Source organism: Photinus pyralis, unplaced genomic scaffold (assembly GCF_008802855.1).
Source record: "Photinus pyralis isolate 1611_PpyrPB1 unplaced genomic scaffold, Ppyr1.3 Ppyr1.4_LG1, whole genome shotgun sequence".
Classification (NCBI taxonomy): domain Eukaryota; kingdom Metazoa; phylum Arthropoda; class Insecta; order Coleoptera; family Lampyridae; genus Photinus; species Photinus pyralis.
The window spans coordinates 5,218,793-5,233,277 of NW_022170249.1; the positions used below are offsets into that span (position 1 = coordinate 5,218,793).

Genomic DNA, 14,485 nt, shown 5'->3' on the forward strand with positions numbered 1-14,485 from the left:
GCTTGCAGCGAATGCCTCGTGGCGAATGCTCGGCTTTGCCTCGGACTGTGGATACCGGGGTTGCTCACTATGAGGCGTTCGCGTCGCACAATTCGTGGCGAGCCGTGGGCTTGTCGGTAAAAGAGCAGTGCTCAAAGGTGCCTCGCTCCGAGCTGTGCGTCAAGTGGATACCGCTGTCAGCCTCGCACCGTACAATAGACAATTCTGCACTGCAAACCACCAAATACCTGCACAACGAAACTGCCATCATGGATAATCATGACGTGATTAGAGAATTAGTGAAGTGTTATGAAAGTAAACGTGTATTGTGGGACTCGAAGCACCCTGAATATTATAATAAAAACAAGAGAGAAGACTTGTGGCGCGAAATATCGGTATCAATGAATATTTCGGTGAAAGAACTGAAAAAGAAGATGACGTCTTTGTTGGGCTCTTACCGACGTGAAAAGTCCAGGGAAAAGAAAAGTCAAGTTACAGGATCAGGTATGTTTTTAATCATTATTTTACTACGTAATATCATTAAAACATTTTTTCATTTGTGTACAGTACACTTAGTTGGATTTTTGACGTGATTTACAGTACTCATACTATTGACTAAGGAACAATACCCTAAAGTTTGTAGCGAGAGTTCTGAAACGCCCTGTAAGTTGGAAGTATACTATATAACTTAAATTGGCAAGAAATTGAATTGAGTTTTAATGTTACAGGTCAAGGAGATGTTTACCAGTCAAAATGGTTTACATACACATGGTTTGGCTTTCTTTGTGATAAGGACATGCCAAATGACCAACTCGATACAATGGATAATGTAAGTACATTTACAAAACATTTTTTTGTGGAAGCTTTAAAAATAACGATGTAAAAACAAACCATTTTCATTCAACAACCCCCCAATTCATTGTCGTTTCTACATGTACCCGGGAAACATCAGTAGTCATTTTGCCATGGAATTGAGCCATTAGTGGCAAAGTGCTCAGCCAGATGGATTCGGATGTTTTTTGATGTCATATTTGCTCTTCGAGGTGTCTGTCCAATTGGGATCATGCCACGGAATTCATCGTTGTTTCTCCATGTACCTGGAATAAATTGTCCATTTTCCTCTCTGTCTAAGAATCCAGCCGGTGTGTAGATATGATTTACAGTAGATCGTTTTCGCAAAAAATTGTGTAAATATACAACTGCTAAAACTACTTTCTTAGCCTTCTCAGGTTGTAGTAGTATTGGTGTTCTCAATACCCGAAATACAGAACTAGCTACTCCAAAAGCATTCTCTACGACCCTACGTGCTCGGGATAGGCGGTAGTTAAAAATTCTTTCAATAGAACCAACTTGTGGAGTACCTTTAAATGGTGTCATAGTATATCCATTTAACTCAAATGCTTGATCACCTAATATAATATAAGGTACCTTAATACTGTAAGGAAATTGTAATGCTTTTGGGTTTGGTATGTTCAGTTCCTTGTTTTCTAATTTGTTGTACAATGTCGTATTTTTGAAAATGCCTCCATCTGAAAATCTAACAGGGCAGCCAACATTAACATACAAAAAATTGTAGTTGGCGTCAACTAATGCAAAGAGCACAATACTAAAAAAACCTTTGTAATTATAATACTCAGTGCCACTGTTCCATGGTGCTTGAAGCTGGACATGTTTCCCGTCCATTGCACCTATTACATGAGGGAAGTTCCACTTCTCTTCGAATTCCTTTGCCACAGCTAACCATTCCTCATTAGAAGAGGGTAGCTAAAATAAAAGACACATCATTAATTTAAAAGCTAAGGAACGCCGACTAGTGAGTAGTATTTATAAAAAACAATTTTACAGGATTCAAAATTTCATTTGGCAAGTCTTGGAATTTTAGGCCTCCATTATAAATCTCTTATGAAAGAGCACCCTATCAAACATTGTATTTGTAATGTTTATTTTGTTGACAGGCTAATACGCAAAGGGATCCTGAGGAAACTCGAGAAGAATCAAACAATGATGAATCTATTGTCGATGAACCCACAACGGTCGAAGATGAACCACCGGAGTCTACTAATACAACGATGGCGTCTACAACTGCTACGGCGGTGTCTACGAGTACAGCGACGGTGCCTACTTCTAACATGTAACAAGGTAGGAAAAGACAACGTCGCAATGATGCTGCTGATACTGCACAAAATCAAATGCTAATTGATGCATACTCCATTTTGAAAAAGACATCGGCTACTCCTACTGACCACTATGAAACGTTTGGAATGCATGTTGCAAGTGAACTCAGGAAATATGACAGCAACACTCTTCCTCATGTGAAGAGGGCAATATTAGATGTGTTGTTCAGAGCAGATATCGGAGAATTTACCCCCAATCACAACGTCCGTAACACTGCTGGGTACTTCACTACACCGACTTCGTCTCGAGATAGTTACCCTCCAACTCCTACTCCTTCAAATTCCCAATGTATACTTGTTCAGGACCTTGATTCAAGGCCTCCACAACAAGAAGACACCTTAGTAACCTACTTGACTAACATAAATCCTGAAATTTTAAATCCTGAAGAAATGTAATAACATGACATGTTGTTATATGCAAGCTACATTGTTTAACATTACAATATATTGATTTTTTGAAGTAAATTGTTTTCTTACCTTTATGTAGTCCCTTAGGGCTTCAATAAGTGCATCACATACTTCTGGAACAATCACAGATATTCGTTGTTTGGATATGCGAAAGAGGTATTGCAAACTTGTAAATGAATCTCCAGTTGCTAGGAATCTCAGAGTAAGAGCTAATCTTTCGGACAATTTCGTCGTACTTCGCATGGATAACAACATACCGAATTGACTACGTGAACCGTCACCTTACATTTGAATAAAACAGAAATCATAATTTTGTCGTTGCTTTTCAAAAATTAATGTCATAAGTTACAAGTTATACCTGTAAATATTAGATAATATGGACGAATTATTGGAAGTATTGGCCTTAGGAAATTTTAATGCAAATGACATGGAAGATGCAATTTTATACCAGTTAATTAATCATGAAGAGAACAATAACAACGGAGTGGTATTTAATCTCGAAGAATGGTCCGATGATGAGGCAAAAGTACATTTTCGTTTTACAAAAAATGACATTAGGCGATTGGTACAAATACTAGGGCTTCCTAATGAAATAAGAACCTATACACGAAACAGGATAAGCAGTAAGTTGCATACTAAAAGTGTGTTTCAAGTAGACAAATGTTTTGTTTGTATAGGTGAAACGGCATTATGCATAATGTTAAAGCGACTGACATACCCGAACAGGTTAAAAGATCTTACAGTGATGTTTGGTTTATCACCACAGTCACCTTCGCAAATTATTAATCATATGTTAAGTCATCTTGTTGCGGAGTATGGTCATTTATTGGACAATCTTCAAAATAACAGATGGCTAGATGAAGGAAGATTGCAGTATTATGCACACGTAAAAATAACTATTATGTAATACATATACTCTAATGTTTTGTTACAGGCAGTGCAGACAAAAGGTGGTGCAATACCAAACTGCTGGGGATTTATAGATGGGACAACACGATCGATTTGTAGACCGACACTAGACCAAGAGCAGTATTATTCTGGTCACAAAAGATACCATTGCTTAAAGTACCAATCGGTTCTGTGTCCAGATGGAATAATTGTAAGCCTTAAAGGTGGATACCCAGGAAGAAGGCATGATGCAGGAATTTTTCGAGATTCAAATCTTTACGACGAGCTTGAGAGGGTGGCACGTTTAGAAAATGGAGACGTTTATGTGTTATATGGCGATCAAGCATATGGGATAATGGAGTTGTTATTGTGTCCATATCCAACGCGACCTAATATGCCCCTCCATCAGCAGGAATTTAACAACTCAATGAAACTGCTCAGGATTGCCGTAGAATGGGGTTTTCAAAAAATAATTACGCAATTTTCGTTTCTAGATTTAAAAAAAAATCAAAAACTTTTGCTTCAAGACTGTGAAATGATGTACAAAGCAGCAGTGATACTTACAAATTTTCATACATGCATGTATGGAAACCAAACATGTCAATATTTTAATACTGTGCCACCAACTTTAGAAGAGTATATTACTTAACATTAAATTTACAGATACATAAACCAGTTTATTACATTAATTATTACTATTATTTTGCTTCATATGTTTGCAAGCGTTTTAATAAAATGTCAGTAACATTTTGTTGTTGCTGCAACAATTCATGGGTACGAGTCCTTTCTTGGATTTCGCATTTAAATCGTTCTGCTTCCATTCTCAATTTTTCAGGAATTTCGTACCGTTGCAACTCGAACTGTTGTTGTAAATTTAATTTCTTCTCCTCCAGTGCTAGACGTTTCTCTTTTAATTGTAACTCTTTTTGTTTTAAAGAATTATTCTCTTTGCGCCCTCTCATTAAGAAACTCTAAAGCTGCTTTTCTTGCTCCACGAGCAGTGTTGACCTTTCTTTTAACTGTTTAAAACCAACCATATTTAATAGAACTTTTGTATAAATAAAACAGACTTATCCGTTTTGGAGTGATGTTTTCCTGGACTGGTAAATCCCTTTCCACTGAAGAAGCAACCCATTCCCTCACTGACTGCAACTTCCATGCTCTCTTCGCCTTTCGAAAAGTGTGCTATAGATAAAAATTAGCAAGTACTAAATGGCTACAAATAAATATTTACCATAAGAGTGTTCTCCACTACATGAGGGTAGCAAATTTTCATTTTCTTTTATGTATTCGAAAGCATACATGTCTCTCGCACCTTTTCCTACTAAAGCTGTGTCACTTTCTTTTTTTGTAGGTTTTACTTTTTGCTTAACATGCTTGCTGGCCTCATTTTTTAAATCATTTATTTCTTTGAGAAGCATATCCCGCTCAGAATAGGCTTCTTCAACCCCCGATCTAAAATTAAATACAATACAGAAATGACACAAGCATATATTAGGGGAGCAAATTAAGAATAGTAAACAGCCATTGCGATATGAATAGCTAAAATGTGAACAATTTTCATTTACCTTATTTGGGTTTCTTTGTCCTTCTTCAACCATAATTCTAATAATAATAAAAGGTGGTCCTTTAATGAACTCGTGGAAAATAGTTTCCCACATGCCTTTTCAACATTTTCCTGAACCACTAGCCATTTCGCAGGGTCAGCCAAAGGATTATGTGTGGCAACCTCTCGTAATAAGAGAATGTCATCATCTGCTGTAAATCGTTGTCTTTTACCGCTCATCATAAAGTTACTGAAAAGAATTGTTTTTAATTGTATACACTACATAAATAATACTTACATTTAATACAAAGGTTTAGCTTTACTTACAGATGCAGAAGAATAGAATTCGTTTATAGGTTATAGTCGAAATCGATCAGCTGTTTGCACGTAAATACCTGTTCGGTGAATAAATACGATATCGAGGGCTTCAGGTCAGAGAGGCGTATCAACCATTTCAATAATTTTACAGGAAATGAAAAAAACGTTTTAAAATTCTATTTTTTCATTATGACGTATGAATTTCATTAAACTATTTGTTTGAATAATAAAATATATGCATGTAAAATTTTAGGTCATTTTATTAAAAAAAATCGAAAATATGGTCTTTACGCCTATGTGGTTCAACAGCGTATATGCCAATGCAGTTAAAAGAAGAAGGCGTAATACATTTTTTTTTATTTTAATTCGAAAGAAATACAAAAAAATCGCCACAAAGAAATCATCATCATAACGCTCCTTCATTACTTGAAGTGACACTTCATCTTCTGAGTCGTAATCCTCACTATTGGTGTTACCTGCTTGCACTGGAAGTGATCTATAATATTGGTGGTATTGACGAGGAATAATTTTGTCTTTACCATGGCACATTTGCTGCAAATCATTAAATTTTTTTTTCTGAATTGGGATTTGGTCAGTGTACGCCTTCTTCATCTCATAGCTTGAATTCCTGGCTGTTGGCTTTCTTCCTCTGCGTCCCGTGTTTATACGTTTGAACTCTTCTTCCCAGTATTCACTTTTATATTGCATTACATTAGGTTGTTCCTTGTCAAATCTCAACCATTTTACCTCTTTCCAACTGAGAATACTACCATCATCAGCTTTCTTTTTGTTTACCATGATTTTCCCTTGCAAGTCCTTATAATCAAGAAAGTCATCGTGGTGCAAAACGCTTACCTTAAAAGGGTTTTTTTTATTTGACAAAATCACAATATTTATCCAGTCATCTGGCCAAAAAATTTTCGACTTCTCAGACGCTCGTTCTATGGCAGCGTGCATGGAGTCGCACTCCATGTGCGTATGGCCTGGTTCTAAGAATTTCAAGTCGATAATTTTTAGATGTGGTACAAGACATACTGCTTGTTGTAACATGCACGCAACAACTGCATTTCGATTTTGCCCTGGACAACAATCTGAATACAGCACTAGATGTCGGACAGTGTTAGAAATACTGTGGATAAATTTATTTAAGCAGGTAGCAATTTCATTGGAACCTCGATTTCCTTCGAATTCCGTCCAAATGTATGAATGGCCCTGTCTTTTTGGTACTTCATAAATCGTAAAATTAAATGTTGCTAATTTTCTTTTGTAAAAAATTGGTTTTGCATGAAACAGTGGACTGTACAGCACCGCTTCCAAATCAAAATTGGCCGATAAGTACGTATCATCTGTTTTGGACTTTTCAGAATCTTTTCTTTTCTCTTCATTTGCGGCACATTTTCTACGAATGTGAAGATCAAATTCGGCTTGCCTGTCTGTTTTTTGATCTGCAGGCAATTGCTCAAAATGGTGGCACCAGCATTGATCCTTTTTGGGTTTATGAAATCCTATATTTTTTTCAATAAGAATCTCTTTATAGTTGGTGCGTGATATAGGTTTTTTTTTATTTGTAATACAGTGCTCGAGGTACAAGTTGTACATTTTTTCTTTGTTTAAGATTGTTTCCAAATACTCCTTCTTGGTATCTCTCCGACACCAATGAGCTGGAACTCTGGGAAACGAGTCAATGTGGTTGATTGCGAACACGATTTCATCTTCTGCATGTTTGTTAGCAGGTGTATGTCTACCTCTTTTATCGGGGGAGGGAATTCCTGCAGCGTTTCGAGCTGATTTTTCAACGGAAGTTCGAACCATTTTTTCGGAAATATCTAAAGTTTGCAGGAAAAAGTATTTACATACTTGATGCTCTGTTCCTCCTTGAAGAAGCGAAAAAGTTTGTGAGAATTTTCTTCTCGAGCTCTCCACTCGACCTCGTTCAGCAAGTTGGCGACGAACACGAGCTGCAATGAAGTCACGTTGTCTGCTCAAATCTTTCATATCCCAAAAGCTCTTTGATATTGATATTTTATCTTCATCTCGAATTTTTAAATGACACTCGCGTTTGCATTTACATGTTTCACCAAGGTTTTTTGGTCTTCTCTCTCTTGCAACTTTTCCTGCCGTTGTCAAGTAGCTTTCTCCTGCATTTCGTTTATTTTTCCGTACATTTTTCTTCCACTGCTGTGGAACCTTTCGTTTTGCCCTCTTTCGTTTTCCACCACCACTGCTCTCATTATCTTTTGCATTTTCTTCTAATTCTGTTTCATATTCGTCTTCATTATCTTTTCTAATATTTTGTTCAAATTCAGTTTCATACACTCTTTCCTTGTCTATTCTTACACTACCTTCAATTTCAGATTCACACTCATTTTCATCCATAGCAATCATTTCAGTTTCAAATTCTGTTTCATACACACCTTCATTGTCCATTCTTATTCTTACATCTTCAATTTGCGTTTCATACTGATTTTCATCCATAACAATCACTTCATTTTCAAATTCACAAGGATCCGGTCTCATCTCTATTAACTCTAAACAAATTTAATTTAGAAAAATAGGTAATTACTATGATTTGATAATACCAGTTATGTGGCCATCAGTGTTCTTTGATGGTAATTCTATGTTTGGCCGCAATCCGACTTCAACTAATGATTTATCTAGATCACTGGTAGTTTCAACAAAGGTGCTACTACTTGTAAAGGTAGCATTAGTTGCATCATCTAAAAAATTAAATGATTTTAATTTCTATGGGAGTTTATCCACAAATGTGGTAATATCTAAATACAACAATACCGCTACTATACATAAAGAAGATTGTGTAGACCTACCTTCTTTGTTTTGATTTGCAGCACATAACTGTAACATTAGTTTGCCTCGTGATGTCGTGTTAAACATTTTAAGACCTCTTAAACACAAACTCAAAATAAACTAACACAAAGACACAGTAATAGAAGTGTTTCAAACATAACCTCTGATGACATTTGCGTCTGTTTACCGACTGAGAAAAGCAACATTTTCGGGGGCGTATGTACATACGCCTTTCTGGCATAACCTTATGTGTACCATCATCGCATCTGGAAGGGGCGTATGTACATACGCCTCTTTGGCATAACCTTAAGTTCACCATAGGCGTATACGCCTTTCTATTTTTTATTATATAGTCGTAATTTGTATTAGAATTTATAAGTCCCTCTGGCACGACATAGAAAACACCACCATGTAACACATACGCCCGAAATTGTCATTTTGATAAATTTGGTTGATACGCCTATCTGGTTTGAAGCCCTCGATATGCAATATATCTCTTTTTGGTTATACATAAATAGCGAAGACGCTATTTGATTTTGGAACTACGCATGCGTTTACGTTATTAACGTTTACGCTAAATAAAACGGCAATATCTCTCTATTTTACAAAATTTTACAAAAAATAATATAGATACAGGTACTATTGATAAGTTCGGACTTTTAGTTTGGGTCTATATAGGTGTGTACTAATAAAAACATAAAGTATAGCTAATTGACATGCTTAGTTGAATATTGTGATTTTTTACAATCGTTGAGTGCGGACATGTATGTGATGGCAGACAGAGGATTGAAACATCTTGAACAATATTTAAATAGAGCTGGGTGTCAATTACTTCGACCTCCCCAGTGTTACATCAGGTGAAAAATTTAGAAAAAATGAAGCAAAGAAAACTATACAAATTGCCAGTTTAAGGAGTCATGTCGAGAGGAATTTTCTATGTTAAAACCACATGCATACACTAATTTGGTCAAAGTTTTGGATGATATTATAATAACAGCATGTGCTTTTATTAATTTGCAAGATTCTATTATTCAATGAAATTACAAAATTATATTAAGAATTCAAATTTTTACTCGATTAATAAAAATTACCAAAAAAATTAAATTTGGCAAAACATATTTTAGAAAACAAGCATGTAATAATGATTTAAACAAATTAATCACTTTAAAGTGCTGGTGAGCCACTGCACTACACTACACATATAATAAAAGGAACACGTTTGTTTTCCAAAAAAGCACTAAAGTTTACAGAATACTAGAAACATATTCTTCATCAAATGTGACGTATACAATTTCAACTTTTTCATTATTTTGGTAATCGGAGTGGGCTACACAAAAAAACATCTTTCCAGTTTCGTTAGAAACATTTGTAACTGCATCTGTGCACATGGGTTTCCCATCTTGAATATAAGTTTTTAACTTATCGGACACTTGATTTCGATAATACCCTCTTTACCTGATGGAATACCATCAGGTGATCCTGCTATCATGGGGTACGTTTTGGACAACATTATGCCACATTGCCTAATTTTGTTACCTAGTTTAACTTCTACAGTTTTTCGAACAGCATCTTCCAATATTCTGCCACGTTTCATGGCTGCTGTATCAGGTATTTTCCCACCCATTATTACTGCTATTAATGTTCCATCATTTTTTTTACATCTACTTACTTCAAAGGCTTTAGAAGCGGTGATACTTGTTTGTGATTGAATCACTTCTTGCTGTATGGCCTAAGTAAGTTTCATTGAAGATGAAATCCTTCATCACCCACAAAAAAGGTGGGCACTGTGATATGTGTATCTGGCAAAGTTAACTGCAGAGGTATATCTAACGTCCCATTTAACAAAGCCGGAGTTTTTAAAATGTCCCCCCCCCCCACTTTGAGACCCGTAGGCTGCAATATCTACATATGTGAAACAATATTGAGCATCACAAACTGCCAGTAAAACTATACAGAAATATTTTTTGTAATTTACATAAAGCGATCCAGAATGTTAGGGAGCATGTATCCTCACATGTTTCCCATCAATTGCCCCAATCGTATGCTATCTACACCAGGAGTGGGGCCATCTATACATTTCGTGTAAACTATAACTCCCTAGTGTCTGGAAGTCAAACTGGTCTCCATTTTCCCTCTCTAGTATTAAGTGAAGTGACATGCGTCATACCATACTTCGTGTTCTTTTAATATTGATGCCTTATCACTGAAAAAAATATTAACGAATAGAGTTAATTGACGGTTATTTTGTTGACACAATAAATATTTAATTCATTTTATTAAGTAAATGTAAAAATATGTAACAAGCATTTCGCGATCTTCGTTAGGTAATATGATGAATTAGTAATTATTAAATAACGTTATTGATAGAAAATATACTTTTTGCGGATGCATTATATGAATAAACATTTTGATTATGAGGATTAAAACCATCTAATAAAATGTTTGCACTATATTACCCAAAATTTGTAGTGTGGTGAGTGAAAGACGTGTTTCTCGGAGCTCTCAACGACAGGTTAACGTCGTAGTCAGAACAATTTAATCAGTAAGTTGAATAATATTAATTGTTCTTAACAAACGTACTTAAACGGACAAGGTGATAAGAAAGTATCGTGTATCAGCGTGGCCACATTGATGGTCACTGCGACCGAGATGATATTTATGAAACGCTCTGATTAAATACTCATTTTACACTACAAACAAACCAAGTTACAATTATGGACATCACCCAACCAGGAAATAGCGGCTCTGACTACAGGCAGGCTAATCAACTCAAACTTAATACGGGCCAAACCGGCAGTACAACCTCACCTACTTTCGCAAACGTAGCAAAAACAGATATCTTCCCCACGAAAGACCAAGCGATCGTCCTAGACATTTCAGACGATATACCGACCAAAGAATGTATCCTCAGCGTAGGGCAAGTTGTAGGAGGAAGGAACATCTTATTCGCATCGAAAATATCCAACAATCGCGTTTGCATATATTTAAAATCTAAAGAAATTGTCAACAGCATATGTGCACACAAACACGTTCAAGTTCAAAACCGGCTAATACCAATACGGAAATTTATCTCGCCAACGAAAAGACTAATCCTATCCAACGTCTCACCTTGTATCCCACACTGCGTAATTGAAACTGAGCTGAAAAAAATTAATCTAAAACTCTCATCAAAGGTATCATGCTTAAGGGCAGGCTTAAATGATGAAGAATATTTTCACATTATGAGCTTTCGAAGACAAGTATTCATACAAATTGATGACAACACGCCAATCCCTGAAACTATTGTTATCAACTTCAATGACGAGGATTATAGAATATACATATCCGGGGATGAAATGAAATGTTTCATATGTAAAGAAGCTGGACACACCTCAATCAACTGCCCAAAAAATAAAAATAGCTTCGTAAATATTGCTGAATATAATTCCTCTAATGCAAGACCACTAAACAAGTCCAATATCCTCACACACGATCAATCAGAAAGCCTAACGGAAGCAACTGCGACTCATAACAAGAGGCCAGCACCAACAACCCCTGACACCCCACCAAACGAAAGCCTAACGGAAGCAACTGCGACTCATAACAAGAGGCCAGCACCAACAACCCCTGACACCCCTGACACCCCACCAAACCTCCCGGATGTCCAAAACCACCCTGCCTCAAGCCAAGAGCAACCACACGAAACAGGCCAATTTACAGCACCTAGTAGCAAGACTGTAATTAGACCGAAGAAATTACGTATTACACAATCGCAAATGACAATTCATGAATTTCTTGCATCAGCGAAAGACGAAATTGAAGCCAACCAGGAACAATACTGTCTTAAATACGACGAATTCGCTAACTTACTCGAAATGACTAGGCAAAGTGCGGAACCATTAAAAATAATGAACAAGTTTACTCGAAACCACTACGGACTAGCTATTATGCTTCGCTCAATCTACAGAGTCTTCATTAATTACTGAGACCCACGTGACTGCAGGTGGTTAGGCAATTAAAAATGCGCGAGTGGTAATCCTGATTTTTTTCCCCTAGGAAAGTTACTACTGAAGCCCAGTAATATTTGAAGGCCGAATTAAGTATTTTAGAGAAACACGAAATATATTGTACTATTTATTGTTACAAAAGGTGCTCAAAGTGGCCACCGTTCACTTCCAGGCACAAATTCACTCTACGCTTCATATTTTCAAATACACGTTCGAGTTCATCTTGCGTCACATCGTTTATTTCTTGTCGTATCGCCCTTTCCAATTCTTTGAGTGTGTGCAGTCGATTTTTAAATATATTATTTTTAATTCGTCCAAACAAAAAGTAGTCCAATGGTGTGAGATCAGGACTTCTTGGAGGCCACAAACCAGTGCTTATAATTCGATCGCCATAAAATTCTTGGAGGTATCTAAGCGTTTCGTTAGCGGTCTGCCTGTTGACTTCCCTTTGCAAATGCAGTGCTTGTTTTCATATCGTGTTATTAGACGTGACCTGTGGTTCTTAAATACATCGTAGTCGATATTAACATCAGGGTTCTCTTCGGAAAACTGTTCAATGCACGATTGCAGTGAATACTCCAAGTTCCATCAGGATTTCGGTTACCACTGCGGAAATGTGCCATTAAAATAAAAGCATCTTGCTCTGGTGTGAACACCATCTTCCTACAGCGATACACTAAAAATTCAGAATAACTTAATGACAATTCTCCTTAAAAAATTGTTAACTTACATCAGAATAACTTCGTAGCGTTAAGAGCTCTGAAAAGAACTGTTTTGGCTGTTGATTTAAGATAATGTTAAAGAAATTCGAAAAAAACGGTAAACACAAGCAAAGATTGACAGGAGGTGAAATAAACAAATATGCAATTTGGGTATTTTGTTTTAACCACGATACACGTTTTAACCAACTGTCCGTGTCTACCAACATAAAGAAAAAATATTTAAAGCGGGAAATTTAAATTTGGTCACGTGGGTCTCAGTAATTGATGAAGACCCGGTACAAACTACTACAGCATCGAACAATAAAGACAAGATTCTCCAAACTAATAAACGTCCTAAAACAAGAAATATCCGAAACTGTGACTAGCGACATCAGTCTGAACGCCAATTCCACAGACGAATATGGCAAATAAAAACAACGGTTTTCTAGTTTCTAGTTTATACAAGAAATCAAGCAACTAATCGCGCTCCACAAATCATCAATGTGCATTACTAACAAAAACTTATCAATATTATACCAGAATGTTAGGGGACTAAAAACAAAGACTTTCGAATTTAAGCTTAATCTATTGGCCAACGAGCTAGAATACGATGTGATCGTTCTAACCGAAACGTGGCTCAATGAGTCTGTCTGGGATGCGGAACTGTTCAGTGCTAATTATAATGTTTTTCGTAGAGACAGAAGTTTTACTACAGGCAAGTCACAAGGGGGAGGAGTTTTGGTAGCAATCAAAAGTGGTTTTAACTGCAAACGTATGCTAAATCTGCAATCAGACACTGGCGAGGATATCTGGGTAAATATCCAGGTAGATAATCAATATTTATGTTTATGTTCTGTCTATTTTCCACCCAATTCGCCTCAACCTATCTACGAAAATTTTTACAATAACGTAGAGAAAAACTTACTTCTAAAGGATAATTGTAAACTTATCATAATGGGGGATTTCAACTTACCGGGGATTCATTTGCAAAATAATAATAACAATCTAAAGCATGTACAATTTCAGAACTTTATTGATCTTTTAGGCCTGCATCAGCGCAATACAATACAAAATGTTAATAACACGATTCTTGACCTTGTGCTGACTAATGCTGATATCGATGTAGTTAAAGCTGATCCTGATATATCTCTGGTTAGGGAAGATTTGCACCATCCGTCACTTCATTGTCATCTAAACTTTAGTCACAGTCGGATGCAACACCTAGACAATTTTGGTAATAAGCAGTACAATTTCAAAAGAGCGGACTTTTTAAGCGTATGTACTGATCTCAGGGATATGAATTGGAATCTAAATGTAACTGATGACGTTAATCTCGCAGTAGATGTTTTTTATCGAAAACTCTACTCAGTCTTAGACTTGCATGTCCCCAAAACCCACTACAAGAGAAGAACGTACCCTCCGTGGTTCACTGCTAAAATAATACAAGACTGTAGAAGGAAAGCGCGAATTAGAAAACAATTAAAGAAAAACAATAATGCGTACGATAGACAAAACTTCAGGTCATTACGATCCAAGATCAAAAAGGACATCCGTGCTGCTTATAAAAAATATGTTAATGATAGTGAAGCAAGCATCAATGCTGATCCAAATCTATTCTGGGCGTTTGTCAAATCTACCAAGAAAAACCTAAATTCGGGTAATCGTGTTATGAAGTTCAAT

General features: G+C 36.4%; 3 protein-coding genes and 1 long non-coding RNA gene across 4 annotated transcripts; 2 read left to right on the forward strand and 2 right to left on the reverse strand.

The window, feature by feature from the left end:
• The first annotated feature begins 11 nt into the window (after nucleotides 1-11).
• Nucleotides 12-2,114, forward strand: LOC116167519. The gene is made up of 3 exons (XM_031482945.1): nucleotides 12-483; nucleotides 708-808; nucleotides 1,935-2,114. The coding sequence occupies exons 1-3, from the start codon at nucleotides 12-14 to the stop codon at nucleotides 2,112-2,114; spliced, it is 753 nt and encodes a 250-aa protein (XP_031338805.1).
• A 604-nt stretch (nucleotides 2,115-2,718) lies between these two features.
• On the forward strand, nucleotides 2,719-3,949 carry LOC116167616. Its single transcript, XM_031483055.1, has 3 exons — nucleotides 2,719-3,447; nucleotides 3,496-3,897; nucleotides 3,944-3,949. Exons 1-3 carry the CDS (start codon nucleotides 2,938-2,940, stop codon nucleotides 3,947-3,949), a joined length of 918 nt encoding a protein of 305 aa, XP_031338915.1. The 5' UTR covers nucleotides 2,719-2,937.
• Nucleotides 3,950-5,516: 1,567 nt separating this feature from the next.
• Nucleotides 5,517-8,571, reverse strand: LOC116178392. The gene is made up of 2 exons (XM_031497887.1): nucleotides 7,893-8,571; nucleotides 5,517-7,841 (listed from the first exon to the last, which is right to left on the reverse strand). Exon 2 carries the CDS (start codon nucleotides 7,828-7,830, stop codon nucleotides 5,563-5,565), a length of 2,268 nt encoding a protein of 755 aa, XP_031353747.1. The 5' UTR covers nucleotides 7,831-7,841; nucleotides 7,893-8,571; the 3' UTR covers nucleotides 5,517-5,562.
• Nucleotides 8,572-12,186: 3,615 nt separating this feature from the next.
• Nucleotides 12,187-12,980, reverse strand: LOC116178469. Its single transcript, XR_004146848.1, has 2 exons — nucleotides 12,835-12,980; nucleotides 12,187-12,780 (listed from the first exon to the last, which is right to left on the reverse strand). It is a non-coding gene; the product is annotated as an uncharacterized LOC116178469 (long non-coding RNA).
• Between the last annotated feature and the right edge of the window lie 1,505 nt (nucleotides 12,981-14,485).